Raw genomic sequence first — 21,335 nt, 5'->3', positions numbered from 1 at the left:
TGACAAGATCAAGGGGAGTTATTATGACTCGAGTGGTAATTGCACCCCCAGTGGGTGCAAATCCAAGAGTGGCGTTGGTTCAATGTTAAATCAACGTTGATGACGTTGATTTGGTATTGCTCTTGGATATTGTGCCCACTGGGACTGTATGGTACAGAATATTCAGGAATTCCTAGATATCATTCAGGTTGTCAATATGATGATGAAGGTACTGTAGTGCATAACAAAAGCAAAATTTCCATTCCTGCAAATTGGAATATTCCACTTTGAATAGAGAGCCAGCAGGTGTAAAATGCAGTTATTTTGTGCTGCAAAATTGTTTTTGTGATCCTTGTACCAAACCAGCAGTCTTCACAAATTAAACAATTCTTGCAGTTTGAAAGAAAATATCGCAAGTTCTGTAAAATAAGGATAAGTGGAATTTACTCCAGACAGAAAAGCATTGTTAAAAAGAAATTTATTTAAGTACAGTTGTTAAAAAAAATAAGTACTGTATACAAACAGATGAAAGGGTATATATATGATGTTAATATGTTGAATGTATACTGTACTTGTATGCAATAAAGAAGGGATACAAATAAGGCTGAATTAAAAGGATATTTCTAAATACTGCAGTGTGCTAGTTTGGAAATAGTGTTTATTTTTTTGAGCAAATTACTGGATACAGGAACAATTAATGTGGGATTGTTTGTTAGTTTCAAGTGCAGGTTTAACATACAATGCACCCTCGCTTTGGAAAATCTCCAGGTTCCAATGTGTACTTTTCAGGTAGAATTTAATTGCCACCTGGCTACCTTATAGTTGTTCAGTTTTGTACTTATAAGATTTGGGTTAATGTGTGTAAATATACATTTTAGATAATTTGTTAAAATCAGTAAATTTCTATGTTAAATTGTGTGTTCATGTTATGTATTTAGTATCTGCCTGCCTGCCTGCCTGCCTGCCTGCCTCCGTAACTGCCTCTTGTGTTGAATGTGAACAAATAATATTTAATGACATCCAACTAAAGTTATGAAAAACTAACACGCAATATTACACAAAACTTGATTATGTAATTATGTAAATGAAACAATGTTTTCCTACAGTAATGAATGTAAACAAATGTATATAACTGGAGTTAGAAATACTAATTTCATAACAAAATATCACTTAAAAATAGAAACTTAGATTTACCCTATTTTGCCTAAATGTTCAAAAAATTACAAAAAAAAATACATAAAATATTTTTCTTGCAGTAATATTGGTAATGAATGTGGAACATGAATACTGTATGCCCAATTTTTGTATATATTTTTGAGTCTGCTACCCAGGAAACTGGATCAACCAAGAGAAACTTTGAAAAATTTGTATCGGAGTTCGACGGTTGTTCTACCTACAGCACTCCCAGCGAGTATAAGAAATATTGCCGGAACAACCATGGACATTTTCAAGAGCAAGCAAGTAATTATCAAAAGAAGGCACCAAACCGGGAAGGCTATGTAGCACCATCAAATGTGTAGAATAATCAGAGGGCACCAAATATCACCAAGGATGCCAATACGAGAACAGAAACACATAGGTGAACGATATCAAAAGTATCTGATTCTCCAAGAATTGTATCGAGGGACAAGTGACCGAGAGAGACGGTTGGAAAGCAAGACACGCTCGTCCTGGAAGTTAGGACATTCGACAAGGATATGCACGACTGTAAGAGGGACAGTACAATTTGGACAATAAGGAGCAGGGCGGTGCTCCATTACGTGACAGTGAGTTAAGCACGTATGGCCAATACGCAACCTTGCTAGAGTGGTTTCCCATCGCCGGTTACGGTGGTAGGAGGAAGGCCACAGGGGGACACACTACGCTTAAGAGTACACAGTTTGTTACCAACAACAGAAGACCGAAATCCCTGCCAACGGGCAAGGATGGAGGAATGAATAACAGGATAAAAGTCCGAATAAGGTATATCTTTGAGAGATGGGACAAGAGTGGATAGTTTCCTTAGCGGCAGCATCTGCACGCTCATTTATAGAAACACCAATATGTCTTGGAACCCAGCAAAACTACTGATTTAAATTTACTGGAGATAAGAAACAACCAATGTTGAATCTCGACGATCACCGGATGGACTGGATTAAAGGACCCTAGAGCCATGAGGGCACTACAAGAGTCAACTACAACCACAAATGAGGATTGACAACGAGAAAGCAGGAGACAAAGAACATTGAAAATGCTAGCCTCCGGAGGTAGGTGACATACAAGTGTGGTCAGGAAAAACAACAGAGTAGCGTACACCGTCCGCAGACTTAGACCCATCGGTGAAGATGGAAACGGAGCGGGAGTGTGAGGAAAAGGAAAAGGCGTTTCAGAACCATAGGAGGGGTAAAAGCTTTAGTGATGCGGGTCAAGGATGTACAGAATTTTGGAAGGGGGACTCCACGGGGACAAGGCAGGAACAATGCTAGGAGAAATATTAAAAATGCGAACCGAAAGAGAATCCTGCAAGCGAGATACCCGGATAGAAAGAGGGAGGTGGTGAAGAGGAACAGGAACTATAGGAGGGGTAAAAGTAAAAGTACGACAGGCGAGAGGAAGGATGTTGCAAGATAGCGAAGACAGTAGCGATCACTGCGGTCTGGAGAGATAGGAAGCCAGTGTCAACCGAGTAGATTATTCCAATAATATACTCTCTACAATACAAACTGAGCGGGGGAGTCGAACGAAAGGACACCAGAGCTGAGGCGCAACCCAGTATGGTACAAAGCATCAAGACGGCGAAGAGTAGAAGGAGAAGCAGAAGAGTATGCAGGGCAACCATAATAGAGTTTAGACAGGACGAGAGAGTAATGTAAAGAGAGGAGCGTGCGCCTATCCGCTCCCCAACCTGGTTGGTTAATACCTGGTTGATGGGGTTCTGGGAGTTCTACTTCCCAAGCCCAGTCCGAAGGCCCGGCTTGACGTGTGAGAGTTTGGTCCACCAGTCTGTTGCTTGCTGCGGCCCGCAGGCCCTACATATCTTCCACAGCCCGGTTGAGTCGGCACTCCTTGGAGAAAATGATCTAATTTTCTCTTGAAGATGTCCACGGTTGTTCCGGGAATATTTCTTATGCTCGCTGGGAGGATGTTGAACAACCGTGGACCTCTGCTGATGTTTATACGGTGTTCTCTGATTGTGCCTATGGCACCTCTGCTCTTCACTAGGTTCTATTCTGCATTTTCTTCCATATCGTTCACTCCAGTATGTTGTTATTTTACTGAGTAGATTTGGTACTTGGCCCACCAGTATCTTCCACGTGTATATTATTTGATATCTCTCTCTCGTAATGGCTATACTGGCATTTTGCATTTCTTTATAAATATTGAATTCCACGAGTCTGACAGACCCCAGGCTGAGTGGCATGGGCATGTTATCAATTTCTCTTTCAAAATCTGCCACACTCGTGTTAATATCAGTTACTGTATATTTACAGGAGTTCGGATATTCATACACAAAGAAGTTGTCCAGATCTTTCACTTTCATGCTGTTTATTGGAGTGCTAAACATGTCCTCATACTGATTTTTAGGATTTCACAAATTTCTTTGTCGTCCTCAGTGGATGAACCTTCACTGGTGCGAATAGGTTCAATACTGGCAGTGGTTTTTGCTTTTGATTTCGTATTTGTGAAGACAGACTTTGCTTTGGAAATCAGTTATTATATTCCTTGTGAAGGATATTTATTACCCTGAACAGTTTCCCATTGAATGTTTGTAAGTTTTCTGATTATTTTCTATCTGTCTATTCTTTTATTATTAACATTGAATTTACTGAATAACCCCTCTCGCTTGATCATTGTTTTAGGTATATTGATGTTAGTTTGCACTTCAATGAGCTTGTGAACTGAGTATGTGGTATCTGAGATTGTAATGGCCCTGATTATATCTTCATTGTTTGTGAAGATCCAGATCTAGAATATTTTCGTTCCTAGTTGGCTCTGTTATCTGCTGGTTGAGTAAAAATTTGTAACAGAATCTAAGTAGCAGTAGTTCTCTAATCTGTGATTGGTTATGTCCCGATAGACTTCCTGATATAATAATATTGTTTACTATTCTCCATCTTAGACTAGACATGTTGAAGTCACCTAGGAAGATAATATCAGGTATTGGGTTTGCCAAATTAACGAGGCTATTATCTATTTTGTTTATCTGTTCTAGGAATTCCTCGACTGTTACATCTGGCAGTTTGTATATTAGAATAATAACTAAGTTTATTTTCTCTATTTTTACTCCCAGTACCTTCTACCACCTCATTTGTAAAGTTAAGGAGCTCTGAGCATAGCAAGGTCTTCTCTAATATACAGACCCACTCCTCCATATGACCTATTTACCTCTACGACATCTGTATAGATTATATTCTGATATCTAGATCTCACTGTCCAAGAATTCCCTCCCTGCATGAAGTATGCAAGCATGAAGACCTCACCTTCAAAAGGACATTCAGTATCTGCTTCGAAGTATGTTAGTTCAACACAGCAACACAAATTATACCAGAACTAAGTCGGGTCTCATACCAAGAACTGTTGAGGGCCACAGAAGGGAGAAGTATTGTTAACGGTAAAATATTACAAATTTGAGAAGTATTGTTATATTGTTAAGTTAACGGTAAGGGGCATTAGAAGTTGAGGAGTATTATTAAGTTAATGGTAAGGCCTGCTCTGCTCTTCGCTCCTTACTCCAGTACTCACCTATTATGTCTTTGTTCCTCACACTTGTATGTAATGGTGGCTTTCCAACCAAGAACTCATCTTCCATCCCCACTAAGAACCCATTGATATTTAACGCTAATATATCCGTCAAAGTACCCACCTAACACCCTCACCCAGAACCACTTGCCTGATGAACACTCGCTGCTCCGTCGAAGAACCCACCTCTTACCCCCTGCTCACAATCTTCTGCCTGATGAACACTCATATCTGTCAAAGAACTCTTGACTGATTGTTAACAGTTATCCGACAGCAGACGTCGGACCTCATCCCCTCTCTTCTCACTGGAGCCTTCGTGCCTCGTTAACATAGCGGGGAGGATGAGACAGATCTACTTGAGGTGGAGCCTCTCCTGTCATTTCCAAGGACAACCGGGAGACAGTCGGAGACACGGATGTGATAGTTGACAGGAGTGTGTTCTTGAATGCGCCATTAAAAAGTTTGTGACCTGAACCCATTGCCCCTTCCCTTCTCACTGTTTTTTTTTATTTTTATATTTTATTTTAACTGATTATGATTCATACGGGCTGTTAATTTACGTACCTAGCGAAGCTGCAAGCAAGAGCTGTTATTCTACCTCAGCTCATCTGAAGCCTGCTCCTAAAGACTTATTTATTTTATTTAATGTACAGTACCTTGAAACTATCACAATAGGGAACTATCATATAAGGAACCTGGTGAAACTGCGAGCAAGAGTTGAGCTCAGTTGAAATCTACTCCTAGAGACCCATTTATTTCATGAGCCAATTATATGCATCAATAAGAATAAACTTTATTCATTAACAACATTAGGTAACAATTATATAAGGAACAGGATGAGCTTGAAACCAACTGTATGCCAGAGTATTCATGTGATCAGTTGGCCTCATCTCCCATGTTTCAACCTGTTGAGTGAACAAGTTCCAGATGCGAGTCAGCCTAGGAATGAATAAGAATGAATGATCGCTGGTAGAGTAATGTTCTTGAGAAAGGCCGTTCCAGCATGAGACTGTTGAAGGTTGAGAGCCTAGTGCTACGGGTGGCAACTACTGGTTGTACACGGAGTTGGGCCAAGTGAGGAACATTGATAATGTTGGCCTTGTACATAACATTAAGACCACCAACGTCACGACGGTGTTGCAGGCTCTGATGTTCAGACTGTTCCCACCAGACCTGGTCAAGACTAGAGGTGAGCCTTCTTGCCCGTCTCTCCACTTTGTCTAAAATCCTAAGGAATGATGGGGGGCAGGCGGTCCAGGAAAAGGGGTGCATAGTCTAGATGAGAGCGCCAACCCGTTCTCACACCAGCCTGTTTAAAGCAGCGGCCGTCCTCCCCAAACGCATTCATCAATTTTAACATACTGTGTGTATTAAAAATTGGTTTGTTCTCATATATAAATTAATATTCTTATACATAATAATTGTATGTATAGTTTGGCGTAGGTTAGGTTAGGTTAGGTGTTTAGGTTCTGTTGGTAATTATTTGTATTTATAAGTTCGTGGGTGAAGCATTTATAGAATTGTGGTTCGAACAGAGGATGTGAGCGAAGCACTTGTTCCGGGAGTGTTCGGACGTCATCAGTTGTGAGTCATGTGTAAACCGCTTTTCATTAATAAACAGGGGATTTGGCGGCTGGATTAAAGATCTTAGATCTTTGTATGCGAGAACAGGTTGGAGAACTGGTTGCTAAATGCTTTCACCCACGTACTACAAATACAAATAATCGCCAACAGAACCTAAACACCTAACCTAACCTATGCCTATATATGCACAATATGCTAATATATTATAATATTAATTTATATTTGAGAAAATTCCTGTTTTGAATGAGTAGCATGTTAAAATTTATGAATGCGTCTGTGGGGTCGACCGCTGGATGTAATGAACTTGAGTCGAGGACGGGTTGAAATGTGTCAAATGTGTCTATCTCTGTGTCTATCTGTCTATCTCTTTATAGGTACATTAGGATAACATTTCAAGGAATAATGCAGTAGAATATGCACTCAATACAACAACCATGATATCAGATGACATCTAAGATTACAATGGTAAAGTAATTCATGGCAAAGTCTTAGGTTCAAATATTGAGGGATTGGGTAGCACTAGATACAGTGCGAAGATAAAGCACTAGGTAGAAAACTATGGAGATGAAATTAGGTACTTTTTTTTTAATAAGGCAAAAGTTGGACAGCTTTTCAATTCATTAGGGGAGTGAGTTCCATAGACTAGGTCCCTTTATTTGCTTAAAGTATTTGTGTTTCCCCTCCCCCCACCCTCCCACCCCCCCAAAAAAAATGTGGCGCAATGCGTTCCACTCCTATCGTCGGACTTTACGGGGAAACGAGCTTCACAAGCTTAGCCACCAAACGAGACATAATGTGTGCCAACTATGTCACTCTACCACTGCTCACCAGACACACCCATACAGATAAAAAATTAACCAAACATTTAACCCACATAACCCCCGCTTCCCAACCAATCACTCGCAACCTTTCCTCACACGGGCTACAAATAACCTCAATATAGACCTCTCTCTACTCCAAAACTCTGAAACCCAACTTACTGTTCCCCACTATTCCACCTTGGCTTTATACAACTCCTAATACATAAATACAACTGAAAGACAACATTCCAAAGTCTGCACCAAACTCAGCCATAGCCTCAGTCTTTGTCTCAACAATGAAAAATTGCTACCCAAATACCACAGCGATTTATACAGAGGGATCTCGCATCATCATGAACAACGTACCCTCGGTCACTAGCGCTGTATGGATACCGGAATACCATCCGGTATTCTGTGCGGGGATGGCGGTTACCAAACCAACTATCTATTTGCACAGCTGAATTATATGCTTTATATCAAGCTCTCCAAATAATCACAAGATTACCAGTGGGGATATATACAATCTGTAGTGACTCCAAGAGTGGGATTCAAGCAATTACGTACTCTTCAGTAACGTGCAAAGAGTTTGTTTATCCATGCCTTCAACTTCTTCATGAACATCGATTGAACGGTTATGATACCTCTATCCAATGGGTCCTAGCGCATTGTGGTATTCTCCATAATGAACTTGTAGATCAACTAGCCAAAGCGATGCACAACACGCCTCACATTACCCGTCATCCAATTCCTCATGTTGCACGTAAAGGAGCCTTCAAAAATATAAAAATATAAATCTCTGCCTTTTATATCTGACCTTCAGGATATAAAACCTTTTATATCTGACCTTCAGGTCAGATATAAAAGCAGAGAAATTGATGTAACGATGACCAGATTAAGTCTGGAACACACCAAACTGGCAGCACACAGCTCTAAGTACAGAACGAACATCAACGAACTCTGCATCCACTGTGAGTGGATGCAGAGAAACAATCGAACACTATCTCCTTCACAGCTTCCGACATCATAGTGCCAGAATAAATTTCAAACAAGTATTTATCGGACTTAAAATACCCTTTACCATCGAGCATATATTAGGAGGCGGTGACCACTCGTTACAGGAAAAATACCAAATAGTCAAAGCACTGGCTAAATATCTCCAATCGATCAACAAATTCGGTCACATCTGACCCGCGCCACATTTATACCTGGCGCCACCAACAGCTAAACACTTTAGTTTAGTTCATTTATTATGCACCCCATACCCATCTTGTGGGCGGTAGTGGAAAGGGTTACAGAGGCACATAACGGGCTCAGGGACTGAACCCCACAATTCATTTAGCTAAGCAAGTTACAATCTACAAAATTCAGATATTACTGAAAACAAATGCCTCGTCGCAGTACCATGGATCAGCTGACGCCATAAACACAACAAACCGCCCTGCGGTGCGGCAAGTCTCCCTCTAACTTACACCTCTGTTTTAGTCGCCGCTCCTCTGTCTACAGCACAAGCGCAACAAGCACTTTTGAAACTCTTATCATCCTCAACATAAACGCGTCTTCCAACATCTGTACTGGTGCAGTCATCGGGAGGACAAACCCTTCATGCAAACTGCATCTACTATCAAGAAGAATTATTTCCTTAACGAGCTAGCGACCTGTTGACAGTTTCTCCCGTCAAATGGCCGTTGCGGGCCACCATTAACGGATAGTAAGGCTGTCACGTGGGCTGGGTAGTTACAAAGGCCACTTGCGGAAGAACTGTCGTCCGAGGCGGGGGTGCTGGTTTCATATTTAGATTCAGTGAGGATGCAGCTGGAGTGGGAATTGGTGCATTGCCAGAACTCTGACGATGTATATTACTAGTATCCTGGTGATATGGCACACCATCTAGCGTTTGGACACGGCGGCGGTAGAAATACGTCTTAATTTCAGCGAATGTGTGAAGAGATACAGGGGCCGACCAAGGCTACTGAGAAACGGCAAGGTAAGAACTAGACGTACTTGTCCAATTTTCAAGTGTCTTGTGACCTCGTACAATCGGTGGAGGTCTATGTTGTATATCAGTGTTGGACAACTTCCTCAGGAGAAGTATTAGTGTGTGATTGTACCTAGTCTGCCAGATTATCACGAAGGGGATGAGGGGGGGGGGTGTCTATCCTGCAAGGTTCAGAGTAACTGATACACAGCGGAAATCTGATGGGTATATGATGGTGTTGCTATAGTAAATTTTGTATGGTTTTTGACTGGAGCGTTTCGTTGTAGAATATCAAAGGGTAAAAATAATAGGCTTTAAAATAGTAAGCGTCAGTGGTGGCGTAACAGGATGGTTAGCAACGCGCTTTTACCACTGTGAGGCGGACGATCTCTCCCCAGTGGAATTAAGAGTAAGGAAAGTGGGTGTAGTGGGGGTGGGAGGCACATGCAAGCCTCACACACAGTAAAGCGGTCGGTGGGCATCAAGAGTGCAACAGTGTGCATGGGTGTTCAACTAAACCCCCTCCCACAGTTAATCCAATATAGGTAATTTTCTCTGAAGTAGAGGTTAATATTGGCTAAAATAATTTAGATGGAACAATGAATACTCAAATGAAACCAAGTGCCTCTGGCATGGAAATGACTTGACTGACAACTAATTTAATAGATTAGAAACATTTAAGAAATGACTTGCTTCTAAGTTTGCATTCATGCACACATAAGACTCATGGAATATGTGAAGAGATTTAGTTTCTAAATTGTATGTATTTTGAAGACGTTTAGTACATTTATATTAGGTATAGAATTTTATGTACGTAAAACTTTATTATGAAATCTACCGAATTGTTATTACTTCGTTTTAAGGATTGGAAACGATTTCTGTGTAATATATTGATTACTATGAGGAATGTTGTAGGGATAGGGAGTGTTGTTGGTGAGTTCTGAGGCTCGTGAACCAACCTCGTCCCTGAGGCTGGCTCCAGGGCTCGAGCTATGAGGAAAGACTGAACGATGCCTAACCTCTGGGGAGGACATTGTAACATCTCTGTGCGGGGACAGTTGTCAACCGACATCATCTAGGGTGTCTCACTGATATGCGATTTTAAGTTATTAATCGGAAAGAAGCATGGCTGCGTTGAAATAATTTTGTCCATAAATTCCTTGCACTCTCGTACACAAATTGCGACCATGTGGCAAGTGTCTGAGGGAAGGGGGGGGGGGGTGTGTTCAGGGGGGCGCCGTGGACACTAATCTTGTGTCTCCATCGTTGTGTAATATTGGATGATATTCGGCACAGTAATGAGGGCCACACAACTACTACTTCCAGCAAAATTCAACCTAAATGTATTTTCCTTTTTTTGCGGTGAGATTAGAAGCGGGCGGCGAAGCATGCAATTTGTATATAAATAGGAAAAAGTGTACAGTTCCCAACCATGAAGGAGAAGGTGGCACAATGACACACTCTTTCTTCCTTTCTCTTTTTCTTTCTTTTTTCTTTCTCTCTCTCTCTCTGTATTTACTATTTGTCTGCAGACTCGAGCTATTAGCTCTTGGACCCCGCCTTTCCAACCAGTCTATTTTTCCTCTATTATATCTACATATATTTCTAACACACAAGCACACATCCCCAGGAAGCAGTCCGTAGCAGGTGAACAGACGCATCAGGATGAAAGAAATTCTGCTCATTTGTTTCCTCACCTCGTGGCTGAGTGGATTGCGCTTGGGGGTCGTAATCCTAATGGCCCAGGTTCGATTCCCGGCCGAGGCGGAAACAAATGGGCAGAATTTCATAATTCCAGGGCTTCGTTAGTGTGTGGGGGGGGGGGGAGACAGTGAAGCTGTGTCTCTGTGGCACGGGTAGTAAAGCTGGTTCTCCTATCTGTGGCGCCTCGTCCCTAGGCTCCGTGCCTCGTCCCTGGGCTCCGTGCCTCGTCCCTGGGCTCCGTGCCTCGTCCCTGGCCTCCGTGCCTCGTCCCTGGCCTCTGGGGTGTCCCCGCAGGTGAAGTGGGTATCAAGGACGTTGCTGAAGACTTTAATTAAAGTTTGAAATTAACATTTGAAAGATTGTTAATATGTCAATGTGGAAATTTAGCGAGACCGTCCTCGTAGTTTAGCGAGACCGTCCTCTTAGTTTAACGAGACCATTCTCGTAGTTTAGCGAGACCGTACTGGAAGAATTGTACCCTTCCCAGGTTCTTGAGACGGTGAACAATGGGGGCCAAATATGACATGAGATCTGGGTTAACTTCAGGTTCCGTAAAAAAGATGGTCTGAAGCGTGTCTGGCAAGAAGGGCTGTATTCCCCTGACCAATGACCCGAGGCGACCGTCTTGCGGCGGGTAGTGTTGATCGTGTCGGTCCCACGGGCACGCCACGCTACCATATATACTTCTGAACTTCCGCAGTAAAGGAGAAGTAGTGGTATCGTGCAGGATAACGTTAGTAAATAAGAATAAAGTGCAATAAAGCGAAGACATGTTATAGCGTCAAGCCTTTATGTTAAGACCAGTTCGCCCCCATCGGCTGCCGTCGTTCGTATATAGTCGTAGATGACAATTAGAAAAGTAGAAATCGGTACTATTGAATTTGGACTAACCGGGAATGTTTTTTTTGTACTGATGTTGCAAAGAAAACTTAAATCTTACTTTCCTTGGCCTAATACACGCTGAGGCCTAATATAGTACATATATATACTATACTAGGCCTACGAATATCTACGTTAGTTTTTTTAGCTTCCATTTTTGTTTTGTTCGGGCTAAAACGTGAATAGTGCGAAGTTCTATCATCTGGTTGTTCATTAGGTCTATACATGTACCCATCCGCTTGTTGAGATAGTACACTTTGTAACTATGTAGACTATCGTACACACATTGACGTAATGGACAATTACATAGAATTTGGTACTATTCAAGTTTTATCCCGAGAAGATAAAGCTAAAAATCCAAACTTAAATGTTCCTTGGTTGACCACCTAGCAGGTATTTCTTAGTCTTAATATTTATTCCATACTAAACTGTGTATATGTTCACCGTGACACAGTACACCTCGTGTACTGTGTCATTACTCGTGGTACACCTCCCGTACTGTGCCAGTACTCGTGGTACACCTCCCGTACTGTGCCAGTACTCGTGGTACACCTCCCGTACTGTGCCAGTACTCATGGTACACCTCTCATACTGTAAATTTCAAAGCAATCGGTAAAGAGGTTTCGAATATTTCCCTCACATGAAAAACACAGTTTTTTAAAAAAGCATGTTTTTTTCCCGTCTCAGACGTGACATCTATATAGTATGTATATAAAAACCTGCTCGGATGTGAATGGAACGTTGTGTGAAAATGTCAAAGCAATCGGTGAAGAACTTTCGGAGATTAGCGATTTTGAACAAGCGAACATTTCCATTTTTATTTATATAGATATATATATTATATATGTATATGTAAATAATTTAATAAACCCCCAGAATGTGTAAGGATAGTGATTTGCGAGACATTTTAAGAAATACAGTCCACTTCAAACAGTTTGCCATCGCAAAATATAAATTAACGTAAAATATAAATTACTATATAAATTAAATAAGTATAAATCTCCCAAGTCAATTCCCCACATCTCGAGCAGACAGACATTTTCTGTTACAGGTCCAGATATTAAGACAGTCTGAGGAAGTGTGAACATTAACATAATTGAATGTGTAAACTACTGGCGCGGGAGTGTCCGGGCGTGTGTGTTACGCCCCCCACACACACACTCAAGAGGACATCACATATACAATACTTGTCTGTAACTTGCTGGGAGACGACGTGGAAAATGGCGCGAGTCCTCGAGTCTCTCCCAGCAGGTGTCGGCCGGCTGTGCTGACGCTGTTTTTGGCCGGCTGTGCTGACGCTGTTTTTGGCCGGCTGTGCTGACGCTGTTTTTGGCCGGCTGTGCTGACGCTGTTTTTGGCCGGCTGTGCTGACGCTGTTTTTGGCCGGCTGTGCTGACGCTGTTTTTGGCCGGCTGTGCTGACGCTGTTTTTGGCCGGCTGTGCTGACGCTGTTTTTGGCCGGCTGTGCTGACGCTGTTTTTGGCCGGCTGTGCTGACGCTGTTTTTGGCCGGCTGTGCTGACGCTGTTTTTGGCCGGCTGTGCTGACGCTGTTTTTGGCCGGCTGTGCTGACGCTGTTTTTGGCCGGCTGTGCTGACGCTGTTTGGCCGGGTGTGCTGACACTGTTTGGCCGGGTGTGCTGACACTGTTTGGCCGGCTGTGCTGACGCTGTTTGGCCGGCTGTGCTGACGCTGTTTGGCCGGCTGTGCTGACGCCATAAGCGGGTCCTGGAGGTGTCAGCACCATCCTCCAACACAGGCGAGACACCGCCAGGCTCTGTACCTGCAGGTGTCGCCACATAATTATAACCCCTAGTTATTTCTGGACGACAAGAAATATATTTTACGGTCCAGAGCTCTTAAAGAGCTCTTAAAGCGCGCCATGCGAGCCGTCCCCGGCCCTCGGGCGGCACGCAACACCGCGGTCCACACCCACTTGCATTTCTTCACGAGGCTTCTTACCAAGTTTTAATTGTAAATTAATGTAAAATTCAAATCATTTTTTATTTATTAAATAAGAGTTTGTTTGGGTACAAAAGAGCGGCGTTTCATGTTTTAATGGGTGCCTTTGTGGTGACTCGGGTTCGATTCACTCAAGATAGAAACGCTTGGGCAACGTTACCGTTCGTCTGATCACCTAACGGTAAACGGCTACCAGATGGTAAATGGCTAACAGTCGTCTAGCTAAATGGCTAGACGACTGTTGTGGGTAGCATTCTGGGCATCCTGGGCAAGGTCAGTAGTTGGTCAAGAGCAGTGGTTCTTAACCTCGTGTCTTTTTTTTTTTTTTTTTTCCTTTTGGCAACCACGCTCCCGCCTGCGGACCCCCTACCCAAGCACGCTCCCGCCTGCGGACCCCCTACCCAAGCACGCTCCCGCCTGCGGACCCCCTACCCAAGCACGCTCCCGCCTGCGGACCCCCTACCCAAGCACGCTCCCGCCTGCGGACCCCCTACCCAAGCACGCTCCCGCCTGCGGACCCCCTACCCAAGCACGCTCCCGCCTGCGGACCCCCTACCCAAGCACGCTCCCGCCTGCGGACCCCCTACCCAAGCACGCTCCCGCCTGCGGACCCCCTACCCAAGCACGCTCCCGCCTGCGGACCCCCTACCCAAGCACGCTCCCGCCTGCGGACCCCCTACCCAAGCACTCTCCCGCCTGCGGACCCCCTACCCAAGCACGCTCCCGCCTGCGGACCCCCTACCCAAGCACGCTCCCGCCTGCGGACTCCCGCAACATAATAGTTAACAAAACAGGCGGGAAGAGCTGGAGCGACAGGCGCCCACAAGCGCGTGTCAAGCCGTGCACTCTTATCCTCGTGTAAACAGCCGGGAAGTGACTTGAGGAGACATTCACTTCAACACGTGTTTCTTAACTCTGGTGATTCTGGAAAACATAATTAGAATTCCCACGGACCCCTTGGGGTCCACGCACCCCTTGGGATCATTGGACCCCCAGTTGGGAATCTCACCCCCATGATCATGGGGGGACCTAGATAAAAATGAGGCTTCCTGTCCCCTGCAAGACGGAGTAAGGCGAGCCATATAACATATTGTGGCTATAAAAGCGGACTTGACAGCAAGAGGAGGTTTTTCTAATAGATTTAATTAATTTTGGAAATGTAAAGTTGATGTGTGAGGAAACACAGAGCTGGATACAGTCTACCGCTGTGGTGTGGGATGCCCTCGCCAGCCCTCACGCTTTTTGGTCACAACTCCAACCAAAAGACACTCGTTTATTGTTAAACTTTACTCCAGAGACCAAACTTTCCGCCAAAATATCTCACCCGTACACACACACACACACACACACGGTTGACGTGTAAGAGTCGACTCAGTAACATGGTATAATTTAGCCAAAAAACTGTCAACTCTCACAACACAAGTTGTGGCACGGGACTCCTCAAGTGTCGGCGGAATGTTGTAGAGTTGTGGGTCCTTGTTGGGGGCCCAGGGTGGGTGTGTGTGTCCTTGTTGGGGGCCCAGGGTGGGGGGGGGTGTCCTTGTTGGGGCCCAGGATGGGGGGGTGTGTCCTTGTTGGGGCCCAGGGTGGGGGGGGGGGGTGTGTCCTTGTTGGGGCCCAGGATGGGGGGGGGGTGTCCTTGTTGGGGCCCAGGGTGGGGGGGTGGTGTCCTTGTTGGGGCCCAGGGTGGGGGGGGGGTGGTGTCCTTGTTGGGGCCCAGGGTGGGGGGGGCGTGTCCTTTTGGGGGCCCAGGGTGGGGGGACGGCGTGTCCTTTTTGGGGCCCAGGGTGGGGGGAGGGCGTGTCCTTGTTGGGGGGTGGGAAGACGTCTACGATTGTTGGGAAGGGGGAGGGCAAATTTACCCTGCTGCAGGGGTGGGGGGGTTGGATTAACCAGCATTTGTACAGTATTTTGATAATGGGTTAATATTTGAATGAAAAAACAACAAAAAATTGAAAACTGTGTGGCTCAGTTTGTGGTTTGAAGCGCGTCTCACCTTTTGTAAATCTTGCCACTGAAAAGCATCACTGGGAGTACTCTCAGTAAACTTGTATACTGTGACTCGCAGAGTGCACTCCTGGCATTGAACGCACATTGTAGTAACACCCGGAAAATAGTCAGTGATATTCGAATGAATGTTTTAGCTGCTAAAGAAAACGGATTTGAAATTAAATTCCTGTGGTTACCATCCCATGTTGGCATCTCAAGGCATGACACTGTTGATATGCTTGCTAAGTCAGCCTGCAGAAAAGCAGTGGTAGAAATTGATATGGGTGTTTCATTACTGTGACAAAGAGAATACTTAAACAAATATCTAAAGAAAATCTCACCGACCTAACAAATTCACAAAGACCTGAAAGTTGTAGCATTAAACATTATGATAGATAATGTGAGGAGACATTCACATATGGGACTAATAGAACAAGAACCCGGCAATGTGATGTTATAGTGGCCAGAATACGCCTGGGATATAGACGTATCTGGCAGCTTTCTCAAACCCCAAATGTCGAGTACACAATGTGTCAACTTTGTGAAAGAGAAAACATGGACTCACTTCAACATTATATTGTAGAATGTCCCATACTGACTGACTTTCGCCCTCCTGGGCTAAGGTATGCTGAACTCTGTAACTACTATATGAATACCGTAACACTTTGATATATTGGACTTGTACCCAAGATTGCCCATGAAATGAATTAATTATACAATGTATGTATGTGTTGTAACTATATAACCTGAGCTTGTGAAAGCACCTTAATCACCTTCAGTGGTTAAGTGCTTAATAACACACTAGTTTCTCTATCAGCTATCTTACCCTCTCAGAGTAGGAGCCATAAATGTGTGTATGTATGTACGTGTGTGTGTATGTGTAATATATATATTATATATATATATACTTTTACTAATATGTATATATATGTATATGTGTGCGTATGTATATATATATGTGTATAAAGTATATGTGGAAGCTGATCAGAATTCCATTTCACCTTTGTAAATGCACATTAATGACACTATGTAAAAGACACATGGACCACTTTATGTAGGGCAGACGTAACTCTGTTAATCTATGTATTTATGTCTGTAGGTTAGATTAACATTTTAAAAGCACTACAATCCCTTTGTGATTGACTTCAATAAATCCCTGCACTATATGTTTAACAGTTCTCTCGCCCCGTCCATGGAGGACAGAAGAAAATATATATATGCTGGTTAACATTGTGTGGCCACGTCTGTGGTAGAAAAGAAATAATAATAATAAAAAACTTTTGTAAACACAAATGATTGGACAGTTTTTTACGGACGACAGAGGACAGTTACTCCCAATACAGCCAGGAGCACAAGCCTGGGGAAAAATACTATTTTGAGCATCCCATCATGAACCAGCCAGTCCTCGTTAAGGCTCGTTAATCTACCCACTAACCTCCCCCCCCCCCTCCCGCATCTGTGTGTTTCTGAACAGCACATCACACACGACGCACAAGTGACGCAAGAACACTTCTCGAACACTGCTTCGCTAACGTCGTCTTTTCGGATCGTAATCGTCTCCAATTATCCCACTCATCGCAATCATTCTTATCTCCATCTTCCTTTTACTAAACTCCATCAAATTTTCAAAATAGTTTGTATATAATAATAAGCTCTTTTATCACTGGTAATGTGAGAGGAAAATAGCATAACAGGAGGGAGGCTTCATTATGTTTGTTTATTGAACCTGGTCTTGGGCTGGGCGTGACCCAGCGCGTCCTCCACCACTGTGGCGGGGAGCCCCACGGCTGCGGTGCCTGCGGCAGGGGAGCCCCACGGCTGCGGTGCCTGCGGCAGGGAGTCCCCGGCTGCGATGCCTGCGGCAGGGAGCCCCCGGCTGCGGTGCCTGCGGCAGGGGAGCCCCACGGCTGCGATGCCTGCGGCAGGGAGCCCCCGGTTCAATGTTACTACAGCTTACATGATTTCCAAATAAATTTACTCCTACAAACGCGACTAAATTCATAAAGCAGTATTCCCAGTATTTACCTTTACTATGCTGCTTTAATTATTTAGATACATTTTAGACCGAATATTTACAGAGTTTAAATTCAGGCCAATACATTTACGAGACACTCACGGACAGTTTTCAGTAAGGAAAGATGTGGAGGTTGTGGCGGTGAAGAACTTTTCATCTCGTGTTCTCGTCTTCAGGTGGAAAGAACGACGTGTCTAACCATGAAAAGTTCTGACGACTTTGATACCGGGTTTTATTTCGCTTGCTGTTGATGGCCACAAAGCACGTAATTATAAGTATCAAGGGACTTGTTTGCTTTGATGTTTGTCTTTTGTGTGCTCGCTCGGGGTGTTTATAATGGCCTCTCCCGCCTCCGTCCGCATCTCTCTCCAGAGGGAGAAGAGTACGTAGTATGGTAGGGTTGTGAAGCACTGGGTGCATTGTCAAGCTTACGTCGATCCCAGGCCCACTGGTTCATAGTATAGTGGGGTTGTGAAGCACTGGGTGCATTGTCAAGCTTACGTCAATCCCAGGCCCACCGGTCCATAGTATAGTGGGGTTGTGTAGCACTGGGTGCATTGACAAGTTTGCATAGATTCCAAGCACTGGAGTCACTTAAGTTGGAGGCCTTCATATCAGGGCACAGAAGCGAATATCGTGTATTGCAGACATTGTATCACAGGCGTTGTAAAAATATATATTTAAAGGCATTCATTGAGTCGGTAGATGGTGGGTCTTCTTGCACCCTCGGCCCACGTCTTGCACCCTCGGCCCGTCCTTGAGGTGCCGCGGGGGGCGGAGAACCCCTTGGCGAGGTTGTCCGCACTATAGCTACAGTCAACGTCTCATCCGTCAGTAGTGGCGGCTCTACATCAGCTGGCGGGCCCTCCGTGCAGCAGGGCGGCGGCGGCGGTGCAGGAGGTGGTGTAGGAGGGGGGAAGAGGAGGAGGACTGTGGGAGAGAGTGAGAGGCGCGGGGTGGAGTCAGTATCCCCGGTGACAGCGTGAGGCAAGCACTGTGAGCTGCATCTCTCGCCCCCTCCCCCCTCATTGACTCCCTCACTCCTCATCTCAGACGACGTCGCGGCCTCACTTATGGTCGAGCCATCACTACTGTGTTGCAGGAGTGTCCCTCGAGTCAGAGCAGCTCCTACCACCACCTTAGCCACGTGTTCAACCAGTACTGTTGACAATTACTTCCTGCGAAGCAGTACTTTGTACACACGTTGAATGATCAGCGTCTTGACCATCTCTTGAATTGTCTCGCAAAAGTTTATACGTGATTCAACTTTTCCTGGAGATCATTTAGTAAAGATATCCTCGTGGGCAGTGTTGTTGTGGAGCGTCTCACTGACGGTGTGGGGGATATCTGCGGGTGTCACACCCCCCCATTCTCCCCCCCCCGGGTGTCACACCCCCCCATTTCCCCCCCCCCGGGTGTCACACACCCCCTTCTCCCCCCCCCGGGTGTCACACACCCACTTCTCCCCCCCCCCCCCCGAGTGTCACTCCCCCTTCTCCCCCCGTGTGTCACCCCCCCCCCCCCCGAGTGTCACCCCCCGCTCTCCCCCCTCGAGTGTCACCCCCCTTCTCCCCTCGAGTGTCACCCCCCTTCTCCCCCCCCCCCAGTGTCACTCCCCCCTTCTCCCCCCCCCCCAGTGTCACTCCCCCTCTCTTCCCCCCCCCCCCCGAGTGTCACCCCCCCCCACCGTGTAACTCCCACAAGCGTGAGTGAACCATCGTTCACTCTTAAAGTTCCCAACGGCATTTCCCGTCACTATAAGAACCTCTTGGGTTTAAATGATCCAGAAGAACAACCTGACTATTAGTGACCTCAAGTTGGGTCAGTAATACATTACTTGTGTGAGTGGTGGTGTGGTCCTCACGGCCCAGTCGGCCTACACCAGGGTCGCCAGGCTCTCTGATACGGCCGCCACAGTTTACTAAGCCTACGACAGCGTCATCATAATAGGCCTACAAGAAGACCTCGTAGGATACTTGGCGTGTTCTCCACGGGTGTACGTAAGCGGCGTGAGGAATGTATGGCGTCTGGTGCACAAGAGTAGGCCTACAGTAGGATGGTACAGGTGCGTCCTGCGTCCGTCATAGCGCAGTAGACTACACCTCGACGGTGCACTGGGAGACTTTGGCAGACAAGCCAGTGTGTGTGTGTGAGTGGAAGACTTGGTGAAGGATGATGGTCGTCACAGTACCCGGGCGAGGGGCGGCCAGCGTCACAGTACCCGGGCGAGGGGCGGCCAGCGTCACAGTACCCGGGCGAGGGGCGGCCAGCGTCACAGTACCCGGGCGAGGGGCGGCCAGCGTCACACACCCACTGCTGCTGCATCTCGCCATGGCGTCCTTCCTCTCAGGTGAGTCCTATCACTTTGTTTATTGCGCCTTAACCAATGTTCACTTTATACCTGCCTCTCCCTCCCTGCCTCGCCCCCTGTACCTGCCTCTCCCTCCCTGCCTCGCCCCCTGTACCTGCCTCTCCCTCCCTGCCTCGCCCCCTGTACCTGCCTCTCCCTCCCTGCCTCGCCCCCTGTACCTGCCTCTCCCTCCCTGCCTCACCCCTGTACCTGCCTCTCCCTCCACCTGTGTGACGGTCATCAGCTGGTAACGTTCTGGCGAGACGGGGGCGGAAGTCGTCCTCGATCGTATCACGTAATGTTGAATATTGGAAGATGTTTATAAAGAAATGTCCTGGTGTCTAAGGCGGCCGCAGCGGGGAAAGTATGTGGTTCTTAAGAGTGAGGAGCAGAGAGTGCAAGAACCCTCCGTCTGGTGTTGTGGCGTCTGGTGTTGTGGCGTCTGGTGCTGTGACGTCTGGTGCTGTGACGTCTGGTGCTGTGACGTCTGGTGCTGTGACGTCTGGTGCTACAACGTCTGGTGTTGGCGGCCGTAATGACTAGTGTGGTGGGGAGGGAGGAGGGAGGGAGGGAGGGGATTGGGTGGCTTTAACGCCTGATAAATTACTGTGGTTCCGTCTGTCTCATGGTGGGTGTGGAGGCACTGTTGTTGCTCCAGCTGACTGACACAGCTGGTGTGTGTGTGTGTTTACTAGTTGTGTTTTTGCGGGGGTTGAGCTTTGCTCTTTCGGCCCGCCTCTCAACTGTCAATCAACTGTTTACTAACTACTTTTTTTTTTTTTTTTTTTTTTCCACACCACACACACACACACACCCCAGGAAGCAGCCCGTGACAGCTGACTAACTCCCAGGTACCTATTTACTGCTAGGTAACAGGGGCACTTAGGGTGAAAGAAACTTTGCCCATTTGTTTCTGCCTCGTGCGGGAATCGAACCCGCGCCACAGAATTACGAGCCCTGCGCGCTATCCACCAGGCTACGAGGCCCCCTGTGTGTGTGTGTGTGTGTGTGTGTGTGTGTGTGTGTGTGTGTGCGCGCGTGCTCTGCACATTGCTGGTGTGGAGACATGACCAGTGACTTGACAAACACTATAGTTTCAGCCTAGAGCGGATCGGCCTCCATGACGTGTGTTAATGCCCTTAAAACTCATCCCCTGTGTAGAATTTGCTTTAATATACATGCACATTTGAGCCACAATGATCAAAACAATAATATTGTGGCCGGTTTGGGTTATCAGTGTGCAGACGGTGAGTCACAATAACGGGGGTGAAGACATGAAGACCAAACCACACATCAGAAAGTGAAGAAACGACGACGTTTCGGCCCGTCTTGGACCATTATCAAGTCGTGTCCGTAAGAGAGTGCTGATAATATGGAGACGT

The 21,335-nt window shown here is 45.8% G+C and overlaps 1 protein-coding gene across 5 annotated transcripts in view; it reads left to right on the top strand.

Moving 5' to 3' along the window:
* The first annotated feature begins 8,416 nt into the window (after window positions 1-8,416).
* Window positions 8,417-21,335, top strand: part of LOC123764709 (uncharacterized) — a 93,083-nt gene continuing 80,164 nt past the window's right edge. For 3 of the 5 annotated variants that reach the window (XM_069302513.1, XM_069302510.1, XM_045752747.2), the window contains exon 1: window positions 19,286-19,953. In XM_069302513.1, the coding sequence (XP_069158614.1) occupies window positions 19,776-19,953 (178 nt within the window). In that variant the 5' untranslated portion in view covers window positions 19,286-19,775. Of the gene's footprint in view, window positions 9,067-19,285; window positions 19,954-21,335 lie in introns of those variants that run through there. The other 2 variants (XM_069302512.1, XM_045752745.2) reach the window with 2 other exon arrangements.

Source organism: Procambarus clarkii, chromosome 48, assembly GCF_040958095.1.
Source record: "Procambarus clarkii isolate CNS0578487 chromosome 48, FALCON_Pclarkii_2.0, whole genome shotgun sequence".
Lineage (NCBI taxonomy): Eukaryota > Metazoa > Arthropoda > Malacostraca > Decapoda > Cambaridae > Procambarus > Procambarus clarkii.
The sequence above is the reverse complement of the archived record's forward strand: the minus strand, read 5'-3'. Positions and strand labels throughout refer to the sequence as shown.